The sequence below is a fragment of the Cyprinus carpio genome, chromosome B7 (genome assembly GCF_018340385.1).
Source record: "Cyprinus carpio isolate SPL01 chromosome B7, ASM1834038v1, whole genome shotgun sequence".
In the NCBI taxonomy this organism is placed as follows: domain Eukaryota; kingdom Metazoa; phylum Chordata; class Actinopteri; order Cypriniformes; family Cyprinidae; genus Cyprinus; species Cyprinus carpio.
The window spans coordinates 32,445,742-32,463,310 of NC_056603.1; the positions used below are offsets into that span (position 1 = coordinate 32,445,742).

A 17,569-nucleotide genomic window follows, 5' to 3' on the forward strand; every position below is an offset into this window, starting at 1 on the left:
AATCTCATTTAAAATGTCAGTTTTTAAGGTGTTTTATTTTTTAAAAAGGTAACAGCAAAACATTAAACAACATCGATTTATAATTTTAAAACCATTTATAATATAGTGTTAATAAAAATACATAAGTAATACATAAATAAAAAGTGTTTACAAAGATTAACAAGACTAAAAAAAGAACACAATGAATATTCAGAACGCAGGCTTAAAACATCAGTTAACCAGAAGTAGAGAGACATTTGGAAAACAATTTAAAAATAAGAGAAAAACTCCCTGCTGAATCTCTTTTGTAACAGCTGAAACAGTTAGGAAATCGTGAACGTAAAATATGAAAAAGGAGGGGGAAATGACGTGAGATCCTCTCTCTATGTCTGCTTTTTGTGCCGTTTGCACAATGCCAAACCTCAGCATGATGTCATAAAGACAAGTCGTAGGTGGAGCCAGGTGGGTGGAATGGCGGAAAACTTAATGAGGCAATACTGATGGGGTCTAGTAAGAGAGGCCCATTGAGTAATATTAGAGCTCTGACCTCAGTCTGCATTCAGAATCACGTCCCACAGCTCTCACAACTCTAAACCAGCGCCTCCAAAGCAGAACCTTGTTCTCAGAGGTCACGGGGCTACACAGAGCGACCTCTTCTTTCTTTTCCCCTATCTTCGCTTTCTGTAACTCATTGAAGGCCTTGAATTCCTGCTCAGCTGAGTACAGTGTGTCTCCCTTGGGGCTGCACTGGAGGCTTCCATAAAGGAAGACAATGGCTCTACTTTTCCACTATGGCCTTCTTCCTCCTCAACTCTCTACAGAGCCTTCTAGCCACAGCATTTAAACTGAGAAGGCAGTTCTCTCTCTTTAAACAGCCTTTCTTCTTGTCCTTTTACAATTCTGTGGTTTTGTATTTGATTTCTTTTAGCAGCCTCAGCAGTTCACAATTAGATTTTTTTCCCAGTTGCGGTGCAGGCTTTGTTAAACCATATGGAACGACAGTTAGTTTAATTACGTCTCCAAGAGTGAAATCATGCTAGTTACTATGAGGACTGGTTTAATTGCAAACATCAGGGTAACAAAACAGCTTGTTTTTTGCGTATTGAGTGTCTGAAATATGAGGGTTGATTTTGCAGTGTCAGTCTCAAAGTTGCTGAAGTTTTTATTTGGAGAAGTAATGAGGTTATTTAATCTGTGCTGTAATGTTTTTCAGATTTAAGAAGATAAATCGAGCTGTGATGTTGCACTACTTAACTGTATTCTGAAAACCCGAACAATTAACTTAACCTAGCCAGCCCTCGTCTTGTTAGAAATAAGAAATGGTCTGTATAGCTAGCTTAAGGTGTATATTGAGTGTGTAATATTTGCTCTGCGTTAGATGAGAGAATCTAAATGCAGTACTGTTCTCCATTGCACAGTACAGTGTTCTCTGAATAGAAAACCAAATATGTATAGCAAATATATTTTTCAAATTAGCTGTACATATAATAAGTGTATATCTGGTCATGTGCAAGAAAGTAACATCCTGTCTGTGGGAGTTTAGAAACTGTTTCTTTCAGTCAGTGTGAGTGTGAATGTGAATGTGCAATTTCCTCTTATAGTGAAAGTTTTATGCTTTTTCTCTTTCTCCTTACTGGATCATCAAAGGGTCTTCCTCTTCATAGTTGTCCTGGAAAAAGAGGGCAGGGGCACAGGGTCGCGAGTGGCTGAGGGTTACTAAACGGCGAGGCATCTTGTTTAAAGGTATGGAAGGCAGCGGGGCCACTGTGGCTCGCACGCGACTCTGAGTCTGCCGACCCTGCCAATTAAAAATGACAAGAGAAAAGTGAGAGAGTAAGGAACAGCAAAACAAAAAACAAACAAAAACTCTATTACAGGATTTGCTTGGTGCGCTTTGTTTTTGACTGTAACCAAAGACTTGAATGACTTGAATGTCTGTTTAGCTCCTCCTCCGAGCCTAACTGTAAGTGTCATTGTGTATGCAGCTTTAGCCCTTTTAGACAAAATTTCCTAAAATTGGTTAAAATCTAATTTTGAAACAAAACAATATGATGTAAAAACAAATAATAAATGTTCATAAGAGAATTTTTAAGTCACTATTTCTAGGTCACTAATCAAATGAGTAAATTTACACGTGATCATGTGACACTTTGTACTGATGATCAGATGTTCCATTTCCACTGGAGCTCAGGATGCTCTTTGAATCATCTCAAATCATGCTGGAGAACAGGTTTGACAAACTCCTTATCAACTGGTGGAACTTGCATGCTTTGAATAAAATATAAATACCTCCTGTCACATTTGTTCCTCAGTGCACTAGCATAATCACTATCAATATTTTTTGCAGCGTTCTATCGATCATAAATATATTTATGATGATAGTGTGACATCAGAAAGTGCTTGTGGCTGGAAAATCGGTCATGTTGAGTCTGACTGTGTAGAGTTCCAAAATAGGGACCCGTTTATTTTAACTGCTCTTTATCATTTTCATTCTCCCTTTCACTCTTTTTGTCTTCCCCTTCTTGCGTGGGTGTTTCAATATTAGGCCATTGCTTGGTTTCGTTTTTGCTCTCTGGGGCAATAATTTCCCCCTTTCAACATCACACACAGACACATTTCCTCTCTATTTATTTGCAGTTTAGTTTTTTTCTAAAATATCTATTCAGATTTAGAGCCCAACTAAAATGGCACAATGTAGAGAGAGTAGTGTTTGAAAGGTCCTAAAGCTTGACACCTCACCTGATTACATCTAATCTATTTAGGTCAACTTACTTTCAACAGCACTGACACCGTATCAGAGAGGTTTATCATATCTCAGTTTTTTATAATGAAGGTATGATAATACCTTTCCCATAGAGCATTAAGAAGTTAATCAAAAGTCATTATAATACCAATAATTCTACAGCTATCAACTCCAAATTACTGTCCAAAACTCCAATTATAGCAAACTTCAGCTTAAATACTAGTCAACACAGATCTTCTGGTCTATTCTACTATCTTAGACATTTTGTTCCATTCTACTCCTCTAACCTGACGCTGTGTGGAGCCCTCTTGTGGCCGACTGGCGCCCCTGCGATGGCCTCGGCCCTGGCCATGTGCTCCAAATGGTTGCGATGAGCGGGTGAGCAAACCTTTAATTCTAAGGTGCGAGTAAAGGTTGGAGTCCAGACCGAGAGGGTTAAAGACAGGGTCTTTCTCAAGCTGATCCAAGGAGCTCTGGAAACAGTGATCACATGATCATCACAGAGGTGTAATATCAAAGAAGATTATGATCAGTTTGTAAAGTTTGTGATCTTATTTACTTCATTTCCCCTCAAGTCGTTCCAAACCTGTATGACTAACTTTCTTCGATAGAACATATTATATATAATTCAGGAAAATGTCAACTAAAGTTACTGGACCTTAAACTTCTTCAACATTCTTCATTTGAAGAAAAACAAATCATACAGGTTTAAAGGCCTGTTGACACCAAGCACTATAACTATAAAGATAACCATAAAGATATAGTTCTAAAAATCATTCTCAATATTAAAGAATAGGAGAATCCACACCACAGCTATAACGATAAAGGCACAGAGAAACGATATCGTTTTAACCACTTTCAGAATGATTTTTTTTTTCAGCTGATGAATGATAAAAACATTGACAGCTAATCCGAATCCATACTGATTTAATGAGATCAATAATTTAAAGACGAGCATGCGCTTACAGATGACATAGTTTGATGACTTTATAGTTATCATTCTTGGAATGAACGGGTCTTAGAGTGACATGAGGATTAGTAAATGATGTCAGAATTGTCATTAAAGGGATAGTTCATCCTTAAATAAAACATTATTCTCATTACAGAGATCCAGTTGTTGATGCTAAATATTAGAATTGAGTTTTCTTTGAGCCATTCAGTGAATTTTACACCAAGTTTGTATGTCAGAGCCATGCATTACTAGTCTATAATATCTTTCTATAATGTAATGGTACCTCCACAGAGGCGAGTGCAGGAAGTGGTGGGTCCTCCAATGAGACAGGCAGGCAGCAGGGTAACGTAAGTTCTCGTGTCAGCACAGGTTTCAAAAGCAGAGAGAGTGAACCAGAGGACTGAAGTATATAGTAGGAGAACACAGCTGAACCTGAACCTGACCCAGACTCTGAGCGCACCAAAAGGAACCAGTCACGGTTCTAAGTAAACAAAAATATTCAGGTTTTTAACAACATTTTCAGATCCCTTACATAACAGATTATCACACAGCTGTTCTCTATGAAGACACACAAACAAACACACACATGCAGTCAGACACTGACTTTTAGTATGTGGCAGAGAGCATGAAATGTCTGTTGGTTTGTTTCCATTTCATCCCAGTCCAGCTGCCAGCATGAGGTTGGTCTGATGATGAGTGGTAGTCCATACAGCACAGACTGACACACACCACCGGCATGAAGAACTCTACATCACACACACACACACACACACACACACACACACACAATCGCAGCTAGATCTGAATGTTTACTTTTATTGAATTAAACTATTATTACTATTAATTCTAAAATAAAATAATTGTTTTCTATTTTACTATATTTAAAAATTTATTTTCAAAAGACTACTCCAGTCTTCAGTCACATCATCCTTCAGAAATCATTCTAATATGCTGATTTGGTACAATAAGAAAGTAACATTTCTTATTATCATCAACATTGAAAACAGTTATGCTGCTTAATATTTTTGTGGAAGCCACGATACATAAATATCAGGATTATTTGATAAATTGAATGTTTGAAAAAGAACAGTATGTAATCAAATCCAAAATCATTTTAACGTCTGCCACTTTTGATCAATAGAATGCACCCTTGTTGAATAAAAGCATTAATTTCTTAAAAGAGGTAAACGTCTCACAAACCCTGAGTAAAACTGACAAAAAGATGCACGTGTGTGAAAGGGTATTATGGCAAGTATATGTCATATTGGCCCATAATGACTATAGGTGGGGACAAGTAGTATGACTGTATCACAGCGCCCGGAAGAAATGACCTCATGTGCATGAAAATCATATGCAAAACTCTCAAGGGGAATACAATGTATGACTTTGTGTGGGAAACAGAAGACTCAAACAGAGCTGTCTGTTTGATAAAAACCTTACTCTATCATATTGACTTTTGCATAGTCTTTTTTTTTCTTCTCCCCTTCACACTCACAAAGCATACTTGTACATTAACTATATTCCAGAGGCCACACTTAAACTGAGTTACAAAGTGCATATAGCTATAGATTATATTTACACTATGTTAAAATAGCAGGATTTTCTGATATTTATACTATTTATTGCAAATAGTGGCAATTATCTTCACCTCAGTATTGAAGTACATAAATCAGTATGCAATAATAACTTGTTGAGTGTAAATTTGTATTTTAATTCAAATCATTAAATGGATGCGACCTTATTGGGACAATAAAACCCTCCATAAACCTACCATAACCCTACCCAATAGTTTATTTTTAACTTTTTGATTATTTCCTTAATTTTCATTGAAAATAAATGCTTTTCTGGTGTGATTTGAAATTTGAAAAGGGAGGAAAAAGGTTCGCCAAAAGGCAGATTCGAACCCGGGTCGATCGCATCAAAATGAGTACAACACACGTTTTACCATCTGCGCCACTGGAGCTGACAACTGTCGACTGTCTTTTGTTGACAAGCCGAATCACATGTTTGTGGGTGGAGTTAGTCTAAATAGCCTCTGCCAACAAAGCAAGCTATTTGCACTTAGTGTAAATAGACACTCCGTAAAAAAATATATAACATCACAGCAGTCTGGGAACTCTGTGAGTAAACCTTATTCACAAAATATAGGCTAATCTACTGTTATTTGCTTGAACAAAATATAACTACAGATATGACTGTACTTGACAACTCGCAGACTCTGTGGCGAGGGGTTCTGATTGGCCAGACTCTTGTTTGGGGGCTGGAAATCTTGCATGCTCTCAGTCTTCACTCCAAGGTCAGGCGTGCTGGGAAGTAGGGCTGGGCTGAGAAGTCGCTCCTGCATGTCACACTTCAAACAGACTGCAGAGGGGGACATGAGCATAAGCAAATTCACCTACCCATCCATTATAAGCAGACACGCAAAACACAACACAAGCTTAACTAAAATATTAATTTTTGGAGCTGTGTACAGCAAGAAAGTGATTTCCGAATGAATATTTTAGTGGGTGCTCGTGCAGAATCCATGTGTGTGTTTCTACCTGGGCTTGGCCTGTTGTTGGCAGGGTGTTGTGTAGAACCCTGTAATGTGAGAGAAGGGGGTAACAACAAGTGCAGGTGTTCTCTGTCTCCGCCCTGGTCATGCAGCCACATTTTCAGAGAGTTCTCCAAGGCCACAACTGTGCCTTCCACCAGCTGCAGATCCATCTCTGTACCCAGCATCAAGCTCTCTGCAGGAGGAAGAGAAAGAAAATTTATTTGGATAAATATCACATTCCTGTTTCCTGGCAGCATTTTTCTTCATCGGTTCATAATAAAAAGGCAGTTTAAATCCAGGCAGTGTTAAACCTTGACCTTCCTCCTGTTTCTTTATTATTATGGCCATTTTGTGATGTTTAACCTCTGAACTCCTGTCAGACGAATGTCCTGTCAGACGAAGGTTGTGGTACTCAAAACAACCAGTAGAGGATGCTGTCAAATCAATTCTGTATCTCATCAAGGTTAACCATTTCCAAAAAAAGCTAGAAATCTCAAAATGTGCTTGTGCTTATGTGACGTATGTTTGCTAATATTTTGCTGTTGTTTTAGGCTCAGTAATCTAAATTTGTGATGTTTGTTAACCAGAATCCAGTTTCACTGTACTGTATATGGTGGTCTAACTAAAATGAAAGTAAAATTATGACAGTAAATTATGAATGATTATTTTAATGTCTCATAATACAAATCTTTATATTTCTGACATTAGCATAAATGTAATTTAATGCTTTAAATGTCTTTCATAATATTATGGCATTACACATTCACGCTTCTCAACTTTCTTCAGTGAAATATGAAGGGAGAAATTTTGAAGACTGTGCTGTTTGCTATTTTCCATCCACTGACAAAGAACAGAAACCAAAGCTTTCAAGCATCAAAAGGATGCAAAGTATAGTGTATCATAAAAGTGTTGTATACTGATTAGCCACAACATTAAAACAACCTGCCTAATATCGAGTAAGTCCCCCTAATGCTGCCAAAACATCCCTAATGCATCAAAGCACTGAATCCACAAGACCTCTGAACGTGTACTGTGGTATCTGGCTCCCAGACATTAGCAACAGGTCATGTAAGTCCTGCACATTGTGAGGCGGGGCCTTCATGGAAAAGATTTGTTGGTCCAGTACATCCCAAAAATTCTAAATCGGATTGAGATCTGGGCAATCTGGATGTCAAGGCAATGCCTTGAACTTTTTGTCATGTTCCTCAAACCATTCCTGAACATGTCAAAGTAACATAAATGCTAGCACCCAAGGTTTCCCAGGAGAACACTGTGTAGAGCATAACACTTCCTGCTGCTATCTCTTTCCCAGGTAAATGATGCACACCAAACCATCCACTTGATCTAAAAGAAAATTCACCAGACCAGGCAACCTTCTTCCACTGCTCCTTGGTCCAGTTCTGATTCTCATGTACCCACTGTAGGAAGGGCACTCTGAGTGGTCAGTGGCTATGTAGCCCCATATACAGCAAACTGTGATGCAATGTGCGATCTAACACCTTTCTATCATGGCCAGCATTACATTTTTCAGCAATTTGAGCTACAGCACCTCTTCTGTGTGATCGGACAAGATGGGCTAGACTTCCCTTCCCATGAGTATCCATAAACCTTGGCTGCCCATGACCTTTCCTTGAACCACTTTTGGTAGGTACCGTAATAACCACTGCATAATGGGAACACCCCACAAAACTTGCCTTTATGGAGGTGCTCGGACTATCCTCTAGCCATCACTATTTGTCTCGTCAAAGGCACTCAGATCTTTTCACATGCACATTTTTCCTGCTTCCAACCCATGAATCTCCATAACTTACTGACCACTTGCTGCCTAATATATCCAAAGCCTTGACAGGTGCCATTTTATAACAATATAATCAATGTTATTCACTTTACCTGTCGGTTTTAATGTTGTGGCTGATCAGTGCTGATGAACAGACCAAGATGTAAACATTTATTCCTTTTATCAAATCATTCAGACAAATAGTCCTTAAAGTCATGATGAAACAGAAGTGCAGATCTTTTCTTCTGTACTGTGGCATGCATCTGACTGTAATAGATTATCGGAAATGAAAAAAAATGTAGGGGATGGGATTCTATACATCAGTTATTGATTAGATTTTGAAATGTGGGTGATGAATTTGTCTTGTCATGAGGTAAAAAAAAAAAAGGATTTAAAATATGCATTTAGAATATAAGGTGAACTTTTACAGTGAAAACTTGAATTGTTAATGTATGTTAACAATCATTGCCACTCTCTCTGGACTCTTGAGTCCCTCTAAATTATTCATGTGCTCTCAGCACTATGGGGCCTTAAGTGGGCAATGGGGTTTCACAGTACATCGTTAATCTTTCATTCCCAAAAAAACTCTAACTGGCATAATAGCTGGAGTAAGAGAATGAGAACAATCACAAATGTGACAATTGCTGTCATGGGAATTTAAGATGAAAAGAAAATCTTGTGCATTTTCAGACCAAAAAAACAATGATGCAGTTCACGATAATTGCTTTTTGGGGTTTTTAAATTAGTGGAGAACACTATCTCCTGTATGCCATCTTCAGGTCAAATAAACCTAGCAACACCTGCATGTTTTTGGTGAACACATTCTAAACAGAAGGTTAGACTTAAACTCTCAGGGTCAAATAGCTGCATTTAAATCAATTAGATACAATTTATTAACAGTAATTGCTTATTCCTAATTTCCTATGCCTCCAAACAAACTGTCAGCATATACTGGAATCAATTTCTGCTGTATCATTCAGTCAAATGTGCACTAACGAGGTGCAGAACAGTTTAGGTCAGCAGTCCTTAAATTTGAGTTCTGAATAAATACAGCCGATATGTGCATCTCAGCGCTCTGTTCCTCATATCCAGTAGATCTGGCCCAGATGGCAAGGGTGAGAAAAATGCAAGTGTGAATGGAGAGTGTAAATGGCTTAGAGTAGAAGGCAAATGACACACATCCCCCGTATCACTTCCATTTGTCACATATCTTGCATCTAGTGATGTCACCTCTGTCGTTATTTTCAATCCTTTTTCATATCAAATGATTCAAATATCGATGATTCATCAAGGTACCAATGCAACATTGCCCTTTTCAGTTGTATTACAGTCCCATTGAAATGTGCTTGTTGCATTACTATTTAAAAGCCACTTCATTCTTACCTCTTTCAGTAATTCCTTCCTTGTATGCTATTGTTATTATTATTATTATTATGCAAAGATAAAGTAGACGATTAAAATTAAAACAGCCCATAGTACAATCCGTGCTGTTTAGCCTGAGCTCGGGCCAAAAACATATTTGCTCATGTGAAGAGGATGATTTTTCATGGGAAGAAGACTATGATTTTTATTGTATTTTTTTTTATAGCTGGTTAAGTACAAAGCCTGGTTTAGATATAATTATTATTATTATTACAATTATTATATTATTGTTGCTTTAGTTAAAATAATCAAAAGATGGTCACAAGATAAATATTCCAAATTTTCCCCCAATAGTCTGTTTTATTCAAACATATATGAACATTTTTGCATTTAGATACAGAAGAACTTTGCCTGTTGAATATGAAAAACAAATGAACAAAAAATCTGGATCTCCATGTCTGCCATACAAATCAACTGTTCCTGCTCATCTCCAAACTTTAACACCATGTGTCCCAACCCAGATGTGACGCAACACAATAAAAAGTATCTTTTCCATGTAGTTTTTGACCTAACCACCCACGACAGCGACACGTGACAATAAGCAACACGGAATTCTATTTTAGAAATGTTTTTTATTTCCCGCAACGTCGCGGCAGGAACAACATACAAAGAACAACAGTGATAATCTCAGGTAATGATTATATGCTTTATTCAATGTTAAAAGTGTCTAATGCGAGTTTGAATATTAATTTGCATGATCTTTATAGCCATAGTGAAAGCAACAATAGATATTTTACCTCAGATCTTGGAAATAAATTAGGGTAAAGCAAACTTACGTTAAAACTGTGAACTCAATGCGAACCAACATCCATTACAAAGATGGTATTACTCACTCACTCACTCAAAACTGTTCAGTCCATTCACATTTGAGTCATTTATTTTCAGTGTCCACTCTTCTTTACTTCACACTTGCCATGTTTTTGCTGTCGCATCATATCTACACTGGACCCTACAATGCATTGCAAATCATTTGAAGTGTGTGTCAGCACGTCATAAATAGAACGAGTCAGCAGTTTTCTGTCGGGAATTTGTCGCCCTGCGCTGTGCCATATCCAGTGTGGACAGCATCACTGAGTATAATAATTTCTATTGTATTTTGTTGCGCCACGCAACGCCACGCCACGCTGCGCAGCTCGCATCCGGTGTAGACACAATGCAAGTTAATGTCGCTTTCTGATGCTGATTTGAATTTTCATGCCACATTATTTGAAATTAGCGTGGGCCAAACATTTTTCTTGGATGTGGCCGCCTATTAAGGAACCTGCCCTAAACCATGTCATTGGCCTAGCAACCCCTTGTTTTTGCTTGGTAAATGAGAAATTTTAATGCAAAAATATTTTTTTTTTTTCAGTTTAGGGTATATTTAGGAAACTGATTTTTCAATCAGTAAAGGCAATGTTCCCTTGTGTGTGTAACAGATAAATCATCTCCAATCTATTTACACAAACTGTGCAACTTCCATACACATACAGTCATGGCCAAAAATATCGGCACCCTTGGTAAATATGATCAAAGAAGGCTGTGAAAATTAATCTGCATTGTTAATCCTTTTGATCTTTTATTTTAAAAAATTCACAAAAATCTAACCTTTCATTGGATAATAAGTGGATAATCATTGGATAAATAAATTTAAAATGGGGGAAATATCATTCTGTAATAAATGTTTTTCTCAAATACACGTTGGACACAATTATTGGCACCCCTAGAAATTCTTATGAGTAAAATATGAGTAAGTATATTCCCATTCATATTCACAATTTTGAGCACTCCAGGGTGATTATGAACATGAAATGATCCAGCCATGGCTTCCTGATTCACAAAAATATAAACAGTAGGGAAAACAAAGACCTAATTCCCTTAATCATCCATCACAATGAGAAAAACCAAAGAATATATTTCTGATGTGCTGGAAAAGATAACTGAGCTTCACAAATTAGTGAAGTGGCTTTAAGAAAAGAGCTAGAGCAGTGAAAATTCCCATTACCACCATCAGGGCAATAATTAAGAATTACCAATCAACATAAAATGTTACGAAACTGCCTGGAAGAGGACGTGTGTCTATATTGTCATAATGCACGCTGAGTAGGAGAGTTTAAGTGGCTAAAGACTCTCCAAGGACCACAGCTGGAGAATTGCAGAAAATAGTTGAGTCTCAGGGTCAGAAAACCTTAAAAACAGCACCTACATCACCACATATTGTTTGGGAGGGTTTCAAGAAAAGTTCTCCTAGCTCATCCAAAAACAAACTCCAGCATATTCAGTTATCAGGCACGACTGGAATTTCAAATGGGACTGGCTATGGTCAGATGTACCAAAAAAATTAGCTTTTTAGCAGCAAACACTCAAGATGGGTTTGGTGAACACAGGGATAAAAAGTACCCCATGTGTACAATGAAATATACTGCTGTATTTTTGATGTTGTGGGCCTATATTTCTGACACATGGCATCTTTGATTCTATCAAATACCAACAGATAAAAAATCGATAAATGACTGACTCTGTTAGAAATCTTATAATGGGCCATTTTTTGGATCTTCCAACCGTACAATAATCCAAACTCAAACCTCAAAAACAACACAAAACCAAGCTTCTGCTATGGCCATTCCAGTCCTCTGACCTGAACCCTATAGAAAATGAGTGTGGTGAACTGAAGAGGATAAGCAGTTTTACTGATTTTCAGAAATCAGAATTTGATCATCTGGGTTAAACAAATCAGTTCTACAGTATGTTGGCATAAACTGCCTGCTCAGGGTAAGCATGGTATTAACTGTACCAAATTTAACAAAGATGTCTCTTTGTTGTGTAACAATTTCATCAATTGTCATTTACATTACAGGTACAGACACATCAAACAAAAAGAGTCAACAAGCAGAGCCAGGCATAAACCCCCTCATTCTTTAAGTGCTGCATTAAACAGGTAAGGCGCAAAATGAAAGACTGCACATTGAAAATAGCTCTCCTGTTTTTAAGAGAGAGAGTCAAAGACAGGCCGAGATCAAAAGCAAAGAGAGGGAGAGAGAACATTTTACTTTTAAATCCTCTACAAACAGAATCATCACCATAGTCGCATTCTCATGGGAAACGCACACTAAGTGATGAAACTGAGTGTGAGGACAGACCACCGTGCCAGCCAGACGCTCCCATACACACACACACCCACGCACTCCTACACCCATCATCTCATTTCAAAGAGCTACATTTTCTGCATTTTGGAAAGGGACAAAAACAGACGTAGCGAGACATAACAAAATATCTGTGATGCTTCTTTTTCTGTGCAAAAATACTAAAATGAGAGTGTCATATCCTTGCATCACACAAGCGAAAAATTAGATTTTAGATCCTTCAAATGTTACTAGCACAAAATAAAACAACATGTAAGAGAAAACCCCAATTAGTTTTGAGGGCATGAGTCTTTTTAATCTGTCTCTCAGGGCAAGCAAACAAATAACTCCATCCTTTGACCACCAATGTTTTACAGGCATGCTTGTAGTGAGTTTTATATAGAATGTCCTTCTGATGCTTTGGCATGTGGGCAGAGGACAAAGATTCTGCATGATCCAAGAAAAGAGCCAACTGAATGTGTACATCCTCAAAAAAGGCTCCTACTGATGAGTCACAGTTAATCTGTCATGGATGAATGGGAGTTTATGGTTAGTCTTTGTTCTGCACATTCGCTTCAGGCAAAAGATGTTTTTGACATCATCTTCCTTACCACATTCTGTATCCTTTTATTGCAGGCTTAAGTTAGTCACTGTCCTTCATGCTTACACTTTGCCTCTCATTTTTCTGCCAGACATCTTTCTTTATTCCTACCAATCCTACATCTTGTAATTCTCTTATTGTGCACCTTACGGTATTTTCACCCTTACATCTATTAACACCCGTTCTTCCTCCAGTTCCCCTTCTCCAAGTTTCACCTACTCTCCTTTATCTCCACTTTCTCCATGGTTTCTTTCTCGCCTTATACGTCTTTCTGCCCTATACGTCTTTCTGCTCTATGAATTTTGACCCCTAATAATCTGATTTGTCCCACCTATTAATCCAACATTAAACTTTATGTGTTTTTTATGTGATTCTTATATTTTTTTTTTGATAAGTTATTTATTTGCATTCTCTGGGAGCCCTTGACCCCTTATCTGTGCCCTTGACTGTCCACTTGATGGCACTCTCCTTTCCATTGTTACATGCCATGAACTGTTTCCCATAGTCCTTTGCCCTGTCTTTTCTGTTCTGATTATCATCAGCTGTAGGTCATTTACTCATAAGTTCATCACTATTTATACCATGCTCACTTAGTCTTTTGTTGCTGCAGTATTGGAACAGTTACATTGTGTTTTTGCTACCCTGTCATTATGGATTACTTTGTTTTTGGTGTTTTTTTTTTTTTTGTTTTTTTTTTTGAAACTTTTTTTTTAATGTGCTTTTGTATATTTTTTTTTCTCGGGGTGTTTCTGTGACAGAATACTGCAACCACTTCTAGATGCAGCAGTTGTTTTTTTTTCTTCATTTGGACTATGGACCTTCGGATTACCCCTCCTGCACAAGGAAGGAGCGAATGGCTCGACATCTGGCTCTTATAGCTTTGTGTCAGCAGGGAATGGAATACAATGATGGGGCACTCAAGGATTTTTTTAATGCATGCCTGGACAATCCCCTGTCCCACTGGGAGATGGAGGAACTTGGGATCCTTGACTTTTATGGCTTTGACAGGTATCTTCATCGGCAAAGTCAGAAGGCTAAACCAGGCCAAACAGGGATCCCTTCCACAGGGATTTTCCTACCAGCCCTGGCCTGGAATCCGCTCCAGTCCAGGTGCCCTCAGAGTCCACTCAAGAGCCATCTTCAGTCCAGAAGCCTTCAGAGTCCACTCAAAAGCCAGCTCCAGTCCGGGAGCCGCCAGAGTCCACTCCAAAATCAGCTCCAGTCAGGGAGCATTCAGAGTCCACTCAAAAGCCCGCTCCAGTCCGGGAGCCCTCAGAGTCCACTCAAGAGCCCGCTCCAGTCTGGGAGCCTTCCGAGTTCACTCCAGAGCCTGCTCCAGTCCAGGAGCATTTAGAGTCCACTCCAGAATCCGCTCCAGTGCAGGAGTCCTCAGAGTCCACTCAAGACCCATCTTCAGTCCAGAAGCCCTCAGAGTCCACTCAAAAGCCCGCTCCAGTCTGAGAGCCGTCAGAGTCCACTCCAAAGTCTGCTCCAGTCCGGAAGACCTTAGAGTCTACTCATGAACCCACTCCAGTCCGGAAGCCCTCAGAGTCCACTCAAGAGCCCACTCCAGTCCGGGAGCCGTCAGAGTCAGGCTTCTTGGCCTGCCGGATTTGTTAGCTTTATTCTTGTCTTCAACTCCACCCTGGAGGGCTTACGTTCTGCCCTGGCCACCCACCCTGCCGGCACCACCCTGGCACCCTTGTCTACCACTGCCTCCAGGTCCTCTTCCACTACATGGGCCTGGCCCACCATTCCTCCCCCTGATCCGCCTCCTTTCCACCTCCCTCCTGAACTGTTATGTTTTCTGGTGGAGCGTCTGGTATCTGCTTCTTTAAGGGGGTAAAGTCACAGTGTCTAGTTCTTGTACCCTTGACTGTCCACTTGATGGCACTCTCCTTTCCACTGTTACATGCCATGAACTCTGTTTCCCATAGTCCTTTGCCCTGTCTTTTCTGTTCTGATTATCATCACCTGTAGGTCATTTACTCATTGGTTCATCACTATTTATACCATGCTCACTTAGTCTTTTGCTGCTGCAGTATTGGAACTGTTACATTGTGTTTTTGCTACCCTGTCATTATGGATTACTTTTTATGTTTTTGCCTGTTGCTTTGTTTTGTATTATTGTTTGAACCACTTTTATTAAACTACACTTGGATCTATTTTGTTCTCCCGGAGTCATTCCGTGACCGAGTCAAACACTTGACCTTGGAGTTGAGCTCAAGAAACAAGGGAACATATTTTGTTCATTAGTTTGCACAAACTAAATAAGATATTAAGTACACCTTTAAAGCCAAGATTTACGAGGAAAGGCTCAGATTAAGAAACTATGAATGGTTACAACAATGTTAACCTCGACCAATGGATGATTCAAAACTGCTGTTTCAAATAAGCAAAACAGACATTACTGAGAACTACATGAAACTAACCACTAATGAGGCCAGATGAAGATATCGCTAACAAGTATATCTGAGACCAGTCCTGACAGAGCAATGAAAACATTCAATCCTTGTGGATTGATGAAATTATACTTGATTGATGAAACGTGTGTTTCCAGAACTTCAATGAAGTGTTTACATGGCCTATAAAAGATTTCAAGGCCGTCTTCATTATTCGGCACAGATAGCAAGTTGCATCAGGAGTCTTTGTGCATGTGTGCGTTAAAGACAATATGTATGGGAGAGACCATATAAGGTTTTTGACAGAAGCTCAATAAGGACATACTCAAACTATAGGCACAACTGTCTAGTACTGAGCCCAAGTGCGATAGTCTCCCCCACCAACTTTTTGAATTTAAGAAAACAGGAAGAAAAGTGCTTTCGCTAATAGACTGTGTAATAGTGTTATCACTTACGTCCTGCAAAGATTTTCATTTTAATTGTGCTGCAAGTATCAGAACATTACTATGGAGGCACATGGCTGCTCATCAATAAGGTAAGAACCATATCCATTATAAACTTACATATACTCAGATTAATTGAAAAGTGTACTATCCAAATAATAATAATAAGATGCTTGTTGTAGCTGATTACAGTAAAATAGTTAAAAAAATACAATAAAAACAATAATATTATGAAGTAAATTTATAAAGATTGTTTTCTATATTAATGTATTGGGAAGTGTAATCTATTCATGTAGCTTTTATATTTACTACAGTATTCAATGTTGCATGACCCTTTAGATCATAGTAATATGCTGATATGGTGCTCAATAAATCAATAGTAATTGTACTGCTTAATATTTTTTTGGATGTTTCAGGATTATTATTTTAAGATAAAGAACAGCATTTATTTTAAACAGATTTTTAAAAAACAAAAATCATTTTGTATCTTTTGTAACATAAATGGCTGTGTTTACACTTGTATCTGGATGTTGTCCACATACACATTGAAAAGACAAGTGTAAACGCACTTCCGATCAGCATGTCCTGGTCCAGAGGTAGTCGTGGATGCATTGTGATCGGATCTCAGTTTAACGTAAACGCAATCCATCCATCGCGTCTGCATTCGCAGGTCGACATCATGCAAAACCCCGCCCCCTCTCTTGTGAATGGTCAGAAGAAAGATGGACAACACCAGGCTGTGGAACGCTTGTGAGAATTATACACTTATATCTTTGATTTGTAAAATGTCCTGCGACTGAAAATGCTTTTCAAAAGAAATCCCACCATTTCAGGTCGACTTTGCACTAGGGCCCTTCTCTGCAGACTTATTTAAATATTGCGTGTGAAAGACAGATCCAAAAAGTTATCCAGATAACGTTGCCAAGTGTAAACGCGCCGTGTCCTGATTGACTCATGATCCAATCTGCTTGATCGAATCACGGTGATCACATGTTAAATGTGTAAATGCAGACAATGTCTTCACTTTCACTTTTGATCAATTTAATGTACCCTTACTGCATGAAGTATTCATTTCTTTTGAATGATAGTGTATATAGACAAATATGTATTAATATGCACTACAGTATATCATAGGATGACCAGACGTCCCTGTTTTCTCAAGTAGGCATAACTGCAGACCGGAGATCTCCAAGAAGGGGTGTGAACTCCAAAAGCGAGCAGAACCTCCAAAATGGGGTGGGGTCTCTTCACGCAAAAGACTTTCACCATTGGCTCTGGCTTCAGCCAACTGTTACTGACTGAAATTTCTAAATAAAACTTTATAAATTAAACATTGTTTCTAATTGATCTAAAATAAAATATGCAATATGCTGTGAGAGCAGAGCCCAAAGCTCGTGGCCAGTGTTGTTCAGACAGGAGTTTGAATCTCTGCTTAATAAATGGGAATCACCCACGAGCTCTCCCGTGAGCCCGTGAGATTTTACTCTATCCCTTCTTTTTAACCAACGGGAGCATCCCGGGGCTCAAGATTCACAGGGAAGGAGGGAGTAGTGACGCTGATTGCATAAAGGTTGCATAACTAAAAAGGTTACATAAGGTTAAATAAATGGTTG

The 17,569-nt window shown here is 38.6% G+C and overlaps 1 protein-coding gene across 1 annotated transcript in view; it reads right to left on the minus strand.

Annotated features, from left to right (window-relative positions):
• Positions 1 to 158: 158 nt before the first annotated feature.
• The window catches only part of LOC109088228 (meiosis 1 associated protein), a 50,450-nt gene continuing 33,039 nt past the window's right edge, over positions 159 to 17,569 (minus strand). Inside the window, exons 5-10 of the mRNA XM_042728358.1 lie at positions 6,215 to 6,403; positions 5,876 to 6,035; positions 4,279 to 4,420; positions 3,958 to 4,155; positions 3,010 to 3,195; positions 159 to 1,777 (exon numbers count right to left, since the gene is read on the minus strand). Of these exons, the coding sequence (XP_042584292.1) occupies positions 1,610 to 1,777; positions 3,010 to 3,195; positions 3,958 to 4,155; positions 4,279 to 4,420; positions 5,876 to 6,035; positions 6,215 to 6,403 (1,043 nt within the window). The 3' untranslated portion in view covers positions 159 to 1,609. The remainder of the gene's footprint in view (positions 1,778 to 3,009; positions 3,196 to 3,957; positions 4,156 to 4,278; positions 4,421 to 5,875; positions 6,036 to 6,214; positions 6,404 to 17,569) is intronic.